General features: G+C 43.9%; 1 protein-coding gene across 1 annotated transcript in view; it reads left to right on the forward strand.

Annotated features, from left to right (window-relative positions):
- The window catches only part of LHX3 (LIM homeobox 3), a 26,973-nt gene extending 10,322 nt beyond the window's left edge, over positions 1-16,651 (forward strand). Inside the window, exons 2-6 of the mRNA XM_069986315.1 lie at positions 11,223-11,394; positions 12,216-12,418; positions 14,044-14,195; positions 15,124-15,295; positions 16,042-16,651. Of these exons, the coding sequence (XP_069842416.1) occupies positions 11,258-11,394; positions 12,216-12,418; positions 14,044-14,195; positions 15,124-15,295; positions 16,042-16,460 (1,083 nt within the window). The 5' untranslated portion in view covers positions 11,223-11,257 and the 3' untranslated portion in view covers positions 16,461-16,651. The remainder of the gene's footprint in view (positions 1-11,222; positions 11,395-12,215; positions 12,419-14,043; positions 14,196-15,123; positions 15,296-16,041) is intronic.
- The last annotated feature ends 749 nt before the right edge of the window (positions 16,652-17,400 follow it).

The following is a 17,400-nucleotide window of genomic DNA, read 5'->3' on the forward strand; positions in this document are numbered from 1 at the left end:
TAGATAGGAGATAGATAGATAGATAGAAGATAGATAGGAGATAAATAATAGATAGGAGATAGATAAATAGATAGAAGATAGATAGATAGATAGATAGATAGATAGATAGATAGATAGATAGGAGATAGATAGATAGATAGATAGATAGATAGATAGATAGATAGATAGATAGATAATAGATAGAAGATAGAAGATAGATAGACAGATAATAGATAGGAGATAGAAATATATTAAATACAAATACAGATATTAGATAGGATGTAGATATAGAAATATACAGATATTATGAATAATAGATATTAGATAAAAGCTGAAAAACCTTTATACTCTCTCTTATTTTAAATATCCATCTATCTATCTCCTATCTATCTATCTATCTATCTATCTATCTCCTATCTATCTATCTATCTATCTATCTATCTATCTATCTATCTCCTATCTATCTATCTATCTATCTATCTATCTATCTATCTATCTATCTATCTCCTATCTATCTATCTATCTATCTATCTATCTATCTCCTATCTATCTATCTATCTATCTATCTATCTATCTATCTATCTATCTATCTATCTATCGAATATATGTACCTCCATAGCTTGTATTTATTTACAGATCTATTTATCTCTCCATTGATCAATCCATCCATCTAATACCGGAATCTATACATGACTTCACAATCCACTAGCTGTAATACTAAGCAGTGTATTATTACAGACCAGAGGTGTCATACTCGAATACACAGTGGGCCAAAATTAACAAATTGGACAAAGTCGCGAGCCAACCTTGATAATTATTTAAGCGCAAATGCCGCGGTGCTGGCGCTGTTAGAGCAGTGTGCCGTGTTCCTAGAACTGTCAGTGATGTGTGTCTCCCTGACCCGTGCACCCGAGCCAATACCCCCAAAAATTGCCCCACATATTAGCAAGCCCTTCCAATAGTGCCCAAATAGTAGCCAGCCCCCAAGTTTCCCATATAGTAGCCAGCCCTCCCCAATAGTCTCATATAGTAGCCACCCCCCCCCCAAGTGTCCCATATAGTAGCCAGCCCTCCCCAATAGTATCTTTTATAGTATCCAGTCCTCCCCCATAGTCTCTTATATAGTGGCCAGCCCTCCCCCATAGTCTCTTTTATAGTAGCCAGCCCTCCCCCATAGTCTCTTATATAGTGGCCAGCCCTCCCCCATAGTCTCTTATATAGTAGCTATCCCTCCCCCATTGTCTCTTATATAGTAGCCAGCCCTCCCCCATAGTCTCTTATATAGTAGCCAGCCCTCCCCAATAGTCTGTTATATAGTAGCCAGCCCCCCCATAGTCTCATATAGTAGCCAGCCCTCCCCAATAGTATGTTATATAGTAGCCAGCCCCCCCATAGTCTCTTATATAGTAGCCAGTACTCCCCCATAGTCTCATATAGTAGCCAGCCCTCCCCCATAGTCTCATATGGTAGCCAGCCCTCCCCCATAGTCTCATATAGTAGCCAGCCCTCCCCCATGGTCTCTTATATAGTAGCCATCCCTCCCCCATAGTCTCATATAGTAGCCAGCCCTCCCCATAGTCTCATATAGTAGCAAGCCCTCCCCTATAGTCTCTTATATAGTAGCCAGCCCTCCCCCATAGTCTTATATAGTAGCCATCCCTCCCCCATAGTCTCATATAGTAGCCAGCCCTCCCCATAGTCTCATATAGTAGCAAGCCCTCCCCTATAGTCTCTTATATAGTAGCCAGCCCTCCCCCATAGTCTTATATAGTAGCCAGCCCTCCCCCAAAGTCTCATATAGTAGCCAGCCCTCCCCCATAGTCTCATATAGTAGCCAGCCCTCCCCCATGGTCTCTTATATAGTAGCCAGCCCTCCCCCATAGTCTCATGTAGTAGCCAGCCCTCCCCCATAGTCTCATATAGTAGCCAGCCCTCCCCTATAGTCTCTTATATAGTAGCAAGCCCCCCATAGTCTCTTATATAGTAGCCAGCCCTCCCCCATAGTTTCATATAGTAGCCAGCCCTCCACCATAGTCTCATATAGTAGCCAGTCCTCCCCCATAGTCTCTTATATAGTAGCAAGCCCCCCATAGTCTCTTATACAGTAGCCAGCCCTGCCCCATAGTCTCATATAGTAGCCAGCCCTCCCCCATAGTCTCATATAGTAGCCAGCCCTCCCCCATGGTCTCTTATATAGTAGCCAGCCCTCCCCCATAGTCTCATATAGTAGCCAGCCCTCCCCCATAGTCTCATATAGTAGCCAGTCCCCCATAGTCTCTTATATAGTAGCCAGCCCTCCACCATAGTCTCATATAGTAGCCAGCCCTCCCCTATAGTCTCTTATATAGTAGCAAGCCCCCCATAGTCTCTTATATAGTAGCCAGCCCCAGGGCCGTATTTACCACTAGGCACCCGTGGTCCGGTGCCTAGGGCAGCACCTTGCGGGGGGGCAGCACCAGGGAGCAGGGGAACAGAAAAAACTATTTTTTTTGTTTTTATTTTTTTAGTTTCCCTCCTCCCTTCAGACTTGCAAGTAAATCTGGTGTCTTTTCCAGGGGGGTGGGGGGTATGGTGGTATTGGTCAGGTCTGGCATCCCTAATAGGTGCGTGAAGATGGGGCGTATTCAGGTTTAGTGCCTAGGGCAGCAGCAGCTGTTAATACAGCCCTGGCCAGCCCTCCCCCATAGTCTCATATAGTAGCCAGCCCTCCACCATAGTCTCATATAGTAGCCAGCCCTCCCCTATAGTCTCTTATATAGTAGCCAGCCCTCCCCATAGTCTCATATAGTAGCCAGTCCTCCCCGATAGTCTCATGTAGTAGCCAGCCCTCCCCCATAGTCTCATATAGTAGCCAGCCCTCCCCTACAATCTCATATAGTAGCCAGAACTCCCCAATATTCTCATATAGTAGCCAGCCCTCCCCAATAGTCTCATATAGTAGCCAGCCCTCCCCAATAGTCTCATATAGTAGGCAGCCCTCCCCAATAGTCTCATATAGTAGGCAGCCCTCCCCTATAGTCTCATATAGTAGGCAGCCCTCCCCAATAGTCTCATATAGTAGGCAGCCCTCCCCTATAGTCTAATATAGTAGCCAGCCCTCCCCTACAATCTCATATAGTAGCCAGAACTCCCCAATAGTCTCATATAGTAGCCAGCCCTCCCCAATATTGTCATATAGTAGCCAGCCTCCCCTATAGTCTATTATATAGTAGCCAGCCCTCCCCAATATTCTTATATAGTAGCCAGAACTCCCCAATAGTCTCATATAGTAGCCAGCCCTCCCCAATATTGTCATATAGAAGCCAGCCTCCCCTATAGTCTATTATATAGTAGCCAGCCCTCCCCAATATTCTCATATAGTAGCCAGAACTCCCCAATAGTCTCATATAGTAGCCAGTCCTCCCCCATAGTCTCATGTAGTAGCCAGCCCTCCCCATAGTCTCATATAGTAGCCAGCCCTCCCCTATAGTCTCTTATATAGTAGCAAGCCCCCCATAGTCTCTTATATAGTAGCCAGCCCTCCCCCATAGTCTCATATAATAGCCAGCCCTCCACCATAGTCTCATATAGTAGCCAGCCCTCCCCCATAGTCTCTTATATAGTAGCAAGCCCCCCATAGTCTCTTATACAGTAGCCAGCCCTGCCCCATAGTCTCATATAGTAGCCAGCCCTCCCCCATGGTCTCTTATATAGTAGCCAGCCCTCCCCCATAGTCTCATATAGTAGCCAGCCCTCCCCCATAGTCTCATATAGTAGCCAGTCCCCCATAGTCTCTTATATAGTAGCCAGCCCTCCACCATAGTCTCATATAGTAGCCAGCCCTCCCCTATAGTCTCTTATATAGTAGCAAGCCCCCATAGTCTCTTATATAGTAGCCAGCCCCAGGGCCGTATTTACCACTAGGCACCCGTGGTCCGGTGCCTAGGGCAGCACCTTGCAGGGGGGCAGCACCAGGGAGCAGGGGAACAGAAAAAAACTTTTTTTTTTGTTTTTATTTTTTTAGTTTCCCTCCTCCCTTCAGACTTGCAAGTAAATCTGGTGTCTTTTCCAGGGGGGTGGGGGGTATGGTGGTATTGGTCAGGTCTGGCATCGCTAATAGGTGCGTGAAGATGGGGCGTATTCAGGTTTAGTGCCTAGGGCAGCAGCAGCTGTTAATACAGCCCTGGCCAGCCCTCCCCCATAGTCTCATATAGTAGCCAGCCCTCCACCATAGTCTCATATAGTAGCCAGCCCTCCCCTATAGTCTCTTATATAGTAGCCAGTCCTCCCCATAGTCTCATATAGTAGCCAGCCCTCCCCCATAGTCTCATATAGTAGCCAGTCCTCCCCGATAGTCTCATGTAGTAGCCAGCCCTCCCCCATAGTCTCATATAGTAGCCAGCCCTCCCCTACAATCTCATATAGTAGCCAGAACTCCCCAATATTCTCATATAGTAGCCAGCCCTCCCCAATAGTCTCATATAGTAGGCAGCCCTCCCTAATAGTCTCATATAGTAGGCAGCCCTCCCCTATAGTCTCATATAGTAGGCAGCCCTCCCCAATAGTCTAATATAGTAGCCAGCCCTCCCCTACAATCTCATATAGTAGCCAGAACTCCCTAATAGTCTCATATAGTAGCCAGCCCTCCCCAATATTGTCATATAGTAGCCAGCCTCCCCTATAGTCTATTATATAGTAGCCAGCCCTCCCCAATATTCTCATATAGTAGCCAGAACTCCCCAATAGTCTCATATAGTAGCCAGTCCTCCCCCATAGTCTCAATAGTAGCCAGCCTCCCCTATAGTCTATTATATAGTAGCCATGGCGGGCCTGATGTAATTAAAATTCTGAATTGCCTGGAGGGCCAAAAATAATGGCACCAGGGGCCAGAGTTTAAAATGACTGTTATAGACTGCTGCAGTTTCCTGGCCTCTTTAATGTCTGATGTGTGGTATATGGAGGCAGTGTCCCTCCTGTGTGGTATATGGAGGCAGTGTCCCTCCTGTGTGGTATATGGAGGCAGTGTCCCTCCTGTGTGGTATATGGAGGCAGTGTCACTCCTGTGTGGTATATGGAGGCAGTGTATCTCCTTTGTGGTATATGGAGGCAGTGTCCCTCCTGTGTGGTATATGGAGGCAGTGTCCCTCCTGTGTGGTATATGGAGGCAGTGTCCCTCCTGTGTGGTATATGGAGGCAGTGTCCCTCCTGTGTAGTATATGGAGGCAGTGTCCCTCCTGTGTGGTATATGGAGGCAGTGTCCCTCCTGTGTGGTATATGGAGGCAGTGTCCCTCCTGTGTGGTATATGGAGGCAGTGTCCCTCCTGTGTGGTATATGGAGGCAGTGTCACTCCTGTGTGGTATATGGAGGCAGTGTATCTCCTTTGTGGTATATAGAGGCAGTGTCTTTCCTGTGTGGTATATGAAGGCAGTGTCCCTCCTGTGTGGTATATGGAGGCCGTGTCTCTCCTGTGTGGTATATAGAGGCAGTGTCCCTCCTGTGTGGTATATGGACAGTGGTGGTCTTTGGCACCAAGCACCCCAAGCGATCGCTTGGGGCCCCCAACATCCAGGGGGGCCCCCACGCCCCGCTCTTGTGCTCAAGACCGCTGGACAGGGCCGCTGCCCCGCTCGCTGCTGCCATCTGAACTGTAACTATGAGCACTCGTTACATGCAGCAGCACTGACAGGGCGGGAGACATTGGCTCCCTTCCTGTCAGTCACTCTTGTGGCCGCAGGAAGGGTTTTCCCTGCGGTCACAAGTGGCAGCTTTGTCCTTGTGGTGCCGGCGCTCCAGTGACATCACTGGAGCATCGGCGCCAGGACAAGGGGAGTGCGGCCTCTTGTGATCGCAGGGAAAACCCTTCCTGCGGCCACAAGAGTGAAGAGAAGAGGAAACGCCCGGACCCAGGTGAGTATAAGTGTTTGTTTTATTGTGTTATATACTATATGGGAGGGGGAGCACACAGGGGTCTGTTTAACTGGGGGAGCGCACATCGGGGGTCTATATAAATGGGGGGAGCACACAGGGGGGCTATATAACAGGGGGAGCACACAGGGGGGCTATAGACTACTGGGGCTTCACAGAGGGGTCTATATACTACTGGGGGCAGCACACAGGGGGTCTATATACTACTTGGGGCAGCAGAATGGGGTCTATATACAACTTGGAGAGCACACAGGAGGTCTATATCCTAGTGGGGGAGCACACAGGGGGCTATATACTACTGGGGGAGCACACAGAGGTCTATATACTACTGGTGGGGCACACAGGGGGTCTATATAGTACTGGGGGAACATACAGGGGGTCTATATACTACTTGTGAGGCACACAGGTGGTCTATATATAACTGGGGGAACACACAGGGGTCTATATACTACTGGGGGAAGCAAACAAGGGGTATATACTACTGGGGGCAGGACACAAGGGGTATATACTATTGGGGGCAGCATACAAGGAGTATATATTACTGGCGGTAGCGCATAAGGGGTATATACTACTGGGGCAACACACAGCGGTCTATTGTTTTGGAACGCGTGTCAAGGGGGGGCCCCAGACATAACTTCGCTTGGGGCCCCAGAAATGCAAAGACCGCCCCTGTATATGGAGGCAGTGTCCCTCCTGTGTGGTATATAGAGGCAGTGTCTCTCCTGTGTGGTCTATGGAGGCAGTGTCCCTCCTGTGTGGTATATGGAGGCAGTGTCTCCCCTGTGTAGTATATGGAGGCAGTGTCATATATGTGTGGTATATGGAGGCAGTGTCTCTCCTGTGTGGTATATGGAGGCAGTGTCTCTCCTGTGTGGTATATGGAGGCAGTGTCTCTCCTGTGTGGTATATAGAGGCAGTGTCTCTTCTGTGTGGTATGTGGAGGCAGTGTCTCTCCTGTGTAGTATATGGAGGCAGTGTCATATGTGTGTGGTATATGGAGGTGGTGTCTCTCCTGTGTGGTATATGGAGGTGGTGTCTCTCCTGTGTGGTATATGGAGGCTGTGTCTCTCCTGTGTGGTATATAGAGGCAGTGTCTCTCCTGTGTGGTATATAGAGGCAGTGTCTCTCCTGTGTGGTATATGGAGGCAGTGTCTCTCCTGTGTGGTATATGAAGGCCGTGTCTCTCCTGTGTGGTATATAGAGGCAGTGTCTCTCCTGTGTGGTATATGGAGGCAGTGTCATATATGTGTAGTATATGAAGGCAGTGTCATATATGTGTAGTATATGGAGGCAGTGTCATATATGTGTAGTATATGGAGGCAGTGTCTCTCCTGTGTGGTATATGAAGGCCGTGTCTCTCCTGTGTGGTATATGGAGGCAGTGTCATATATGTGTAGTATATGGAGGCAGTGTCTCTCCTGTGTGGTATATGAAGACCGTGTCTCTCCTGTGTGGTATATGGAGGAAGTCTTTCCTGTGTGGTATATGGAGGCAGTGTCCCTCCTGTGTGGTATATGGAGGCAGTGTCTCTCCTGTGTGGTATATGGAGGCAGTGTCCCTCCTGTGTGGTATATGGAGGCAGTGTCTCTCCTGTGTAGTATATGGAGGCAGTGTCCCTCCTGTGTGGTATATGGAGGCAGTGTCTCTCCTGTGTAGTATATGGAGGCAGTGTCTCTCCTGTGTGGTCTATGGAGGCAGTGTCATATCTGTGTGGTATATGGAGGCAGTGTCTCTCCTGTGTAGTATATGGAGGCAGTGTCCCTCCTGTGTGGTATATGGAGGAAGTGTCCCTCCTGTGCGGTATATGGAGACAGTGTCCCTCCTGTGTGGTATATGGAGGCAATGTCTCTCCTGTGTGGTATATGGAGGCAGTGTCTCTCCTGTGTGGTATATGGAGGCAGTGTCTCTCCTGTGTGGTATATGGAGGCAATGTCTCTCCTGTGTGGTATATGGAGGCAGTGTCTCTCCTGTGTGGTATATGGAGGCAGTGTCTCTCCTGTGTGGTATATGGAGGCAGTGTCTCTCCTGTGTGGTATATGGAGGCAGTGTCTCTCCTGTGTGGTATATGGAGGCCGTGTCTCTCCTGTGTGGTATATAGAGGCAGTGTCTCTCCTGTGTGGTATATGGAGGCAGTGTCTCTCCTGTGTGGTATATGGAGGCAGTGTCTCTCCTGTGTGGTATATGGAGGCAGTGTCTCTCCTGTGTGGTATATGGAGGCAGTGTCTCTCCTGTGTGGTATATGGAGGCAGTGTCTCTCCTGTGTGGTATATGGAGGCCGTGTCTCTCCTGTGTGGTATATAGAGGCAGTGTCTCTCCTGTGTGGTATATGGAGGCAGTGTCTCTCCTGTGTGGTATATGGAGGCAGTGTCTCTCCTGTGTGGTATATGGAGGCAGTGTCTCTCCTGTGTGGTATACAGAGGCAGTGTCATGCAGGGGCATAACTAACACAAAAAGAAGAAAATGGTGGTCAGCTCACCTCGTGTGGGGGTTCGTTTGGATCCTGATGCGTTGAGAGAGGGTGCACGGGTCCGGCTTCGGCTAGCAGCCAATTCGTAGGGAAAGTAACAAAAGTGATGGTCCCAGCACTCCGTTTAAAAATAAGCAAAATCTTTATTTCATATAAAAAAATAGGATAAAAAGCCGCTCATGAGAGGTATGGAACAGAGGACCAACTACCACCAGCATAACTACCACCACAGCAGCCATAGCGGCTGCTATGGGGCCCACCTCATCAGGGGGCCGGGTGGCCAACTCCTTTAATACACTGGGCCCCCTGAACCATCATCATTTGCAGCACCCGGTGGCCAAGCAGCCTCCTGGGTGCTGCAAATTTCCCTTTAAGTGTAAGCAGAGTCAAAAGTTTGCTATGGGGCCCAGCCCTTTCTAGATACGCCCCTGGTGTCATGTCTGTGTGGTCCTGCAGGCCGGATGAGCTGGGACTATGGCCATGCGTAGTGACTGCCTCCATTGTGCTCTCGTCAGACAGGATTCACATACTGTGTGTGTCCTTTGGCTTCATAGAGACACCTGAGGTGTCCGAACAATAGCCAGCAGTGCGACCAGGAGGCTGTGGAGGATGAGGCCCACTTCCTTCTACACTGCTCCAAATACTCAGCATTACTCCTCACTATAGGAGACTCCCCAATCTCCTCCCAGGCTTCTCCACCATGGAGGAGGAAGAGAGACTGCCCATCCTGTTGGGGGAAGAAGAGACCACAGCGACTATAGCGCACAATACGTCACTGCCTGCCATAGACTGAGAGGAGCGTGATATGCCATGGACTCCAATACCCCGACCCCGACATCTCCCCACCCTGCCACCTATGATATACTACAGTGTTCTGTCCCATCCTTACCCATCCCCCAAAATTTCCTGTTTGCTTTGGCAATGCTAATATGTTATTTAGACCTGCCAATAAAGCTGATTTGGTTTGATTAATTTGATTTGATTTGATATATTGAGGGAGATCAAACATTATATAAAGTGAAACTTGCTCAGTTGCCCCTAGCAACCAATCAGATTCCACCATTCATTTTCCAAAGAGTCTGTGAGGAATGAAAGGTGGAATCTGATTGGTTGCTAGGGGCAACTGAGCCAGTTTCACTGTACACCGTGAATAATAATAATGAATAAATCTCCCTTATGGTGCGTTCACACCTACAGGATCTGCAGCTGATTTTCTGCAGCAGATTTCATTTAAATAACTGAACACAGCATCAAATCTGCTGCAGATCTGCTGCAGATCCTGTATGTGTGAATGCACCCTTAGAGTATGTTCACAGTAAAACAAGTAGAATTCTGCGGCGGAATTCCTCCGCAGCTGCTGCTCTCCACTCAAAGAAGTGACATGTCACTTCTTTGAATGGAGAGCAGCGGCAGCAGAGGAGCGTGCGCCCTCTCATTCACTCAAAGCAGGACTCTAAGCACGTCCGAATTCCGCCGTATTTGCTCAGTGTGAACATAGCCTTATTGTCTGTATTAAGAGAGGTGTGAGCACACATAGTCAGGCTATGTTCACACAACGTCACAAATAGAGAAAAGGTGACCGATTTTGATAATTAAAAAAACATCCGTTATTGCGATTTAACTGACTGGAATGGCAATGCATTGAAGTCAATGGAAAGACGGACGTCCAATGCACACAATGTATTGAAATTATTTTCGGATGTCTTTTGCAAACAGCGGACATTTTTTATCAGTTGTTCACAGTTTTTCTTTTTTCACCGTTCTTTCTGTTTTTACTATTAAATTCAATGGACTTTTCAATTAAGCCACATCCAAAGTCCAATTAGTAACCCAAACTAGAATAATGTACAAACACCAGCACTAAGGGGAGGCCAGGCTGCTAAATGACGTCCGAACGACGGACGTCATTTTAAACAGAACTGAAAAAACGCTGTGTGAACATAGCCTAATGATATTACTAATGGTCCTATTTGTATGTTTATATGTATTTTTTTATGTTTTTTTATTATTATTTAGTAATACTTCCATCTCTATATTAAACTCTTAATAGTGTTTCTCAGGCAGTGATGACTTACCCCCAAAATCAAGCCCCAACATCCCTGCCAATCTGTTGTTTGCCATACCATGGCACCAACATACACAGTGAAGAGAGCAGAAAGCAGATTGCTTCATATACTGTGCTATGGTCGCTATTTACTTTAATATAATCTGAGCTGCAGTAACCCAACACGACCACTACATAATTTACGGCACTGTCTGCTTCCTGCTCTATTTTACTCTTTATGCCGATTCCACAGTTCTGGCAAACAGTCAATGGACAATAGTGCCAGATGTTGGCATCCCATCGATCTGATATTGATAACCTATCCTGACGTTAGGTCATCAATAATTTTTTAAGATATGCTGTGATCAAGGACTAACAAGACCGAAACGCGTTGGCGTGTTTTATTGTTTGTATCTACCATGGAATTGTTTTAATGGATCCTCAATAAATTTTGGATTTTATTGGATGTGCGGGAATCTCCTCCTTCGTGGCATCAATAAAACCCCTTTAATTAAGCTCTCCCTAGTGGTGGCAGCCGCCATTTCATCTCTTCACCCTATGTCTATGATTTGGAGCTTTGTATAAGCTCTTACCATTCTAAAGATATAAGAAAATAATAAGACAGTGGACCTAAACAAGACATGGCGGTAACAGGTGTGAATTCACTTTAAGCACTTGTGCATTTCACTCTATTATTATACATGGACGCTGATGATACGGCCCCAATATCTCAGCAGCCACTCTCTAATAAGTCAGTAGGGCTCGGGTAGGACCACCAGCTCCCCCTATCCCTGATATCTCATACATCAGTATTCTTCTTGTTGCAGAAATCCCTTTATGTGCCGGCTGCAATCAACACATCATGGACAGATTCATCCTCAAAGTCCTGGACAGACACTGGCACAGCAAATGCCTCAAATGCAATGACTGTCAGATCCAGCTGGCCGAGAAGTGCTTCAGCCGAGGGGAAAGCGTCTACTGCAAGGACGACTTCTTTAAGTAAGTGCCATTACATTACTTTTATTATCTGCATGCATATATATATATAATTTTGATTAATTTAAATCATTAAGAAAACCCCCCAGACATACTGCTAAGATTTTAAGAGAGGTTAGATCCTACTTGTTCTTTACCCACAGAGAGAATATTGTGTTTCCCAGTAACAGCCATTTGTACCAGGGCCGATGGTCAGGGTGGCCCATTGTCCTTTAATCATATATGTGTTAACTCTAGCCTATGGTGGCAAGTATGGGTCTCATGGCCATCTCTGCCCGGGTCCTATAACACTCTTGATATAGGGCCATGTGTGTAGCAGGAGTGGCCTCTACAGTTACCATCGGGTGGCATGGAGTAGATGTTTGGCCCCAGCTTGGGTTTTTCTCTCCGACAGCCTTCACCAAGCTACTCCTCCACAATGACATCACAAAACTGGTCCACATTGCATTTATTTGAGTAGGGTTCCTGCTCCTCTACACGGCCTCCTCTATACAGCCACCTCTATACGACCTCCTCTATACAGCCTTCTCCATAAGGCCTTCTCTATATGGCCTCCTCTAAATGGCCTCCTCTATACAGCCTTCTCCATAAGGCCTTCTCTATATGGCCTCCTCTATACGACCACCTCTATACAGCCTCCTCTATATGGCCACCTCTATACGGCCTCCTCTATATGGCCTCCTCTCTACGGCCTCCTCTATACGGCCTTCTCCATAAGGCCTTCTCTATATGGCCTCCTCTATATGGCCTCCTCTATACAGCCTTTACGTTCCTGGGACATGTGATATATGCTATATTATACATCTCTTTATTTCTATTTTTAGGAGGTTTGGGACAAAATGTGCAGCCTGCCAACAAGGAATCCCCCCCACCCAGGTAGTGAGGCGGGCCCAGGAGTTTGTATACCACCTGCACTGCTTCTCCTGTATCGTGTGTAAAAGGCAGCTGGCCACCGGAGATGAGTTTTACCTGATGGAGGACAGCCGGCTGGTGTGCAAGGCCGACTATGAAACAGCAAAGCAGAGAGGTACGTCACAGAGCAGCCTGCAATGTCCGCCAGCAGTATCACATGTATATCTCTAAAGCCATACACCTCACCCAACTCATCAGTCACATATACGTATACAAAGGCCCCCAGTGCCTAATGATAATGGGGTGGGGATATTTCAGGACTTCTGTCTGTAGTCCCATGACAAATACTAAAGTCCATGTCTTACCAGCCTGAAACAACTGATAACAGGGAGCAATAGATGACAACTTGAAGTTTATTGTCCCTTTAAACACAACTTGTGGACTTTTCTATTATTAGATCCACAATGTACACAATATGCCAAATCTATCTATCTATCTATCTATCTATCTATCTATCTATCTATCTATCTATCTATCTATCTATCTCCTATCTATCTATCTATCTATCTATCTATCTATCTATCGTCTATCTATCTTCTATCTATCTATCTATCTATCTATCTATCTATCTATCTATCTATCTATCGTCTATCTATCTATCTCCTATCTATCTATCTATCTATCTATCTATCTATCTATCTATCTGTCGTCTATCTATCTCCTATCTATCTATCTATCTATCTATCTATCTATCTATCTATCTATCATCCATTATCTATCTATTATCTATCTGTCTATCTATCTATATATAACCAAGAAGTCGCAGCACATCCGAATAGTGCAAAATCTGTGTCTTTATTTCATAGTAGCAAAATCAATAAGTGCAACGTTTCTGTCTCATCTCGAGACCTTTCTCAAGCCGCTTGAGAAAGGTCTCGAGATGAGACAGAAACGTTGCACTTATTGATTTTGCTACTATGAAATAAAGACACAGTTTTTGCACTATTCGGATGTGCTGCGACTTCTTGGTTATATTGAAGAGGAGACTTTATCCAATCTCCGTTGCTGGCACTCTCACACCGGGTCTTTGAGTGCACTCCAGACTGAAGCATGTCTATCTATCTATCTATCTATCTATCTATCTATCTATCTATCTATCTATCTATCTATCTCCTATCTATCTATCTATTACCTATCTATCTGTCTATCTATCTATCTATCTATCTATCATACCTATCTATCTATCATACCTATTACAGTATTAGATGAATACAATGTAAAGTCACAACACTGAACAAATCTCAAACAATTAATAGAATGTAATAAAATGAATAGATCTGTATATTTGGATTCACACAGTAAATAATAATTATACATTGTGAAATACCATCACATTATCTCGTCATTTTATATTTATTTATAGAAAACAATAAAATGTGGCAGAAATATTTTGCATGATCCAGCAAACCCATATAGAAGATTAATAAACACCTAACTACATGTTACACCATTGCCACTTCTGCCTTTCGTTTATATTATACGGTGGAAGTGGCGAAATTTATTTAGCACATTCAAATAAAGTCCTTTTTAGATTTTAGAATTTTTAATAAAAAAAAAAAATTGGATATGAACCATAAAAATAACACCTTCAATAACTTTGTTTAATAAAATCTTTCACAATGAAAACTGTAGATCAGTTTAAATTCAAAGTTTCAATGATAAAACTTTCTGCGTACTTCATATTAGGATTACAAACACGAAACAGAATATTGGTCTAATCCCCCCCCCCATATATTACAGAAGCAGAATCAACAGCCAAAAGGCCAAGGACGACTATTACTGCAAAGCAGCTGGAGACGCTGAAAAATGCCTATAACAACTCCCCAAAACCTGCCAGACACGTCAGAGAACAGCTGTCATCTGAGACAGGCCTGGATATGAGAGTGGTGCAGGTAAGCAGCGATCTGCATGTTAATAGCCGGGTGTATATTAATTATAGAGGGGAGAAGAGCACAATTCACTGCAAAGATCACTGCATACAGTGCTGCACATTTCTAATAGATGAAGAGCTCTTCTTTCTTTCATGAAAATAGATGTTTTATTATGATTATGTTTATATTTATTACTTATTTTTTTAATTAAATATTTTTTAAACTGACTACTGATTGTCATTCTTATGTGAGAATGAATATATATATATATATATATATATATATATGTACGTTATATATACATCTATTACTATGATCATAATAATTAAAATTTGATTTCATAATGATTTGAATGTTCATCACCCTTTATTGGAGAACATTTTCTATTTCCTGGACACTTGTTATCCTTTAGATATACGATATAAAATTGCTGGACACTGATATCAATATAATTCACATTCTGTGCATGGGCCAAAAGCTGTAAATGGCAATAAAAATGTTATATAAAAAAAAATGTAAAACACCTGTTCTGTATAACTGATGTATAGATTTTTTAGTATTTTTTTTATACTTTATTTTTTTATTACAACATGCCAAAATGAGTATATGTGATCTGCAGCAGACATTTTTTTAAATGATTGTGTTGCCTTCGATTAATTATAATATATATATATATATATATATATATATATATAATGTATAATAAATATATATATTTTTTTATAAATATTGTATATTAATATATTATTTGTAATTTATAACAAAACAAAATATTTAACATTTTCTATTATATTTTTATTATTTGAATTTGAGATAATTCTATTTGCTCTATTAATCTTCCAAATATATATTTAACAACAACAAAATAATAATAATAATAATAATAATAATAATAATAATAATAACAACACTATTAATAACCACCACCGCTATGTTATTATATTGAAAGGTCTGGTTCCAGAATAGAAGAGCAAAAGAAAAAAGATTAAAAAAAGATGCTGGGAGACAAAGATGGGGACAGTATTTCAGAAACATGAAAAGGTCGAGAGGAAACTCTAAATCCGATAAGGACAGTATCCAGGAGGAAGGTCCGGACAGCGATGCAGAAGTCTCTTTTACAGGTAGGCCCTTGTTGAATCGTAGTCCACCACCTGTTTTAGCAATGACCAAATATACAAGAAAAGCTGATTTTGCCAAATCAGGGGATGGTTGGCCTTTTAGGGCCCTATTACACAGGACAATTACTGTGCAAACAATCGTTATATTGATCAAATTTAAATGATAATTGTTCCGTGTATATGCAGGCAACGATCAAAAAATCGTTCGTGTTTCATTGATCAGGATGCTAGGATCAGAAGGAGTAATCAATCTTAGTAACAATCACAACCAATAATTTTCGTTCTGTGTGTTATGGTGAATGATTTGCGATCGTTTATAGTTAATTGGCGAAAACAAAAAATCGCTTTGTCTAACAGGATCCCTACCTACCATGTGCCTTTTATAATACTGGTGTCTCTTAACGTAGCAGAGGAGTCTTTGGTCCCCCACAGGCACCAGAGTGCACTAGGTGCGACTACTTTATCTATACCCCCCCACCCCCATCAATGCTTTGGATCTGGTGACTGGGGTATTGTAGATATTTTTCAGCATACAATGGTAATGTAATGTGTTAACGTAAAGTATCATGGGCCTTGGGTCTTCCTCAGACATTAGAACCCAGCTTATACTTTTGCCTGTCCTATCACCCATACTATAGTTGACACCAGCTTTTAAATATTGTGAATATATATTCTTAAGATCATTGATAATACTTATGCTGAGCTGAAATTTGAAGCATGCTCTTATATGCAATTTTTATGCTTTTCAGATGAGCCCACCATCTCAGAAATGAACCATTCCAATGGGATTTATAACAGTATAAATGAGGCGTCTCCGGTTTTGGGCAGACAGGCTGGAAGCAATGGTGCCTTCTCCTTGGAACACGGTGGCATCCCAACTTCAGACCAGTACCATGACCTAAGATCCAACAGCCCCTATGGAATACCTCAGTCTCCAGCATCACTACAGCCCATTCCAGGTCATCAGCCATTGATGTCAAGCTTGGCATTCCCAGATGCTGGATTGGGTATAATGGCTCAAGGTGGGCAGGGAGTGCCACCTTCCATGAGAGTATTAGGAGCAAATGGACCAAGTTCTGATCTCTCCACTGGTAGTAGCGGTGGATACCCAGATTTTCCTGCCAGTCCTGCTTCTTGGTTAGATGAAGTTGACCATGCTCAGTTTTGACACGAGTGAGTTTAGCTCGGGAAGGGGCCTAAAACTTTTACTCTTAAGAGGATTGAAAAGTGGAGCATAATGCAATCGTAAAGCTTGGCTGGGAATCCGTAGATGAATAACTTGGCTACAAGGACTTTGGAGAACATTGGACTTATTCATCGAGGACTTCAGTGTCTGATTTGTGTTGTCATAACTTATACATATTGGACTCAGAGAGACTTCTATGTATCTATTACAAACCTCAGTGACTTTCTTCTGCACCTTTATCCTTGTGCTGTATGGTACCAATCATCTTCTGCACTCTTGGAATACCTACTTTTTTGTCTTATTTATATGTATTTCTAGAGCCTAAACAACATACACAACGCGGAGAGAGGTGGCTGCTCGGTCTCATTTGGCATTGATCTTAAAAAGCAAATCATTTCTATTTGATAATGACCTTTGGAAAAAATTTTTCCCAATTTCTTTTTGTTATTTTTTTGTATTTAATGGCTAATCAGCTGGCCATAGACATCTAATACAACACAACACATCTAGTCTATTGTCACCAAATGTAAGCGAAGGGCCTACCATCCCTATAGACACTAGTTTGCATGTGTATACCACCAAAGAAGATCAGGCTTCACCTCCAAATCTGTAAAGTCAAAAGACTAGTTTATATGACATCAGCAAAAATACTTTGCCTAGCCTTAGGATGTCCTACTAGTATGGTGGCAATTGGCCTAAAGCCAGGGCATGGTTATAAGGGACTCCATGGTAGCAGTTGTAACAGGGCCCCCATGCCGAAGAGGACCCAAGTATTTTTCTTGATAGGTAGGGGTCCTGTTACAAATTCACCATTGGTGGCTAATAACTTAAGCTATTTGGGCATGCATCTCTACAGGATGTGTTGTGTATTACATTACCAAGAAACCCTTTATAAAAGCCCAAGACTGAACATTTTAAAAGA

The sequence above is a fragment of the Dendropsophus ebraccatus genome, chromosome 10, assembly GCF_027789765.1.
Source record: "Dendropsophus ebraccatus isolate aDenEbr1 chromosome 10, aDenEbr1.pat, whole genome shotgun sequence".
Taxonomy (NCBI): domain Eukaryota; kingdom Metazoa; phylum Chordata; class Amphibia; order Anura; family Hylidae; genus Dendropsophus; species Dendropsophus ebraccatus.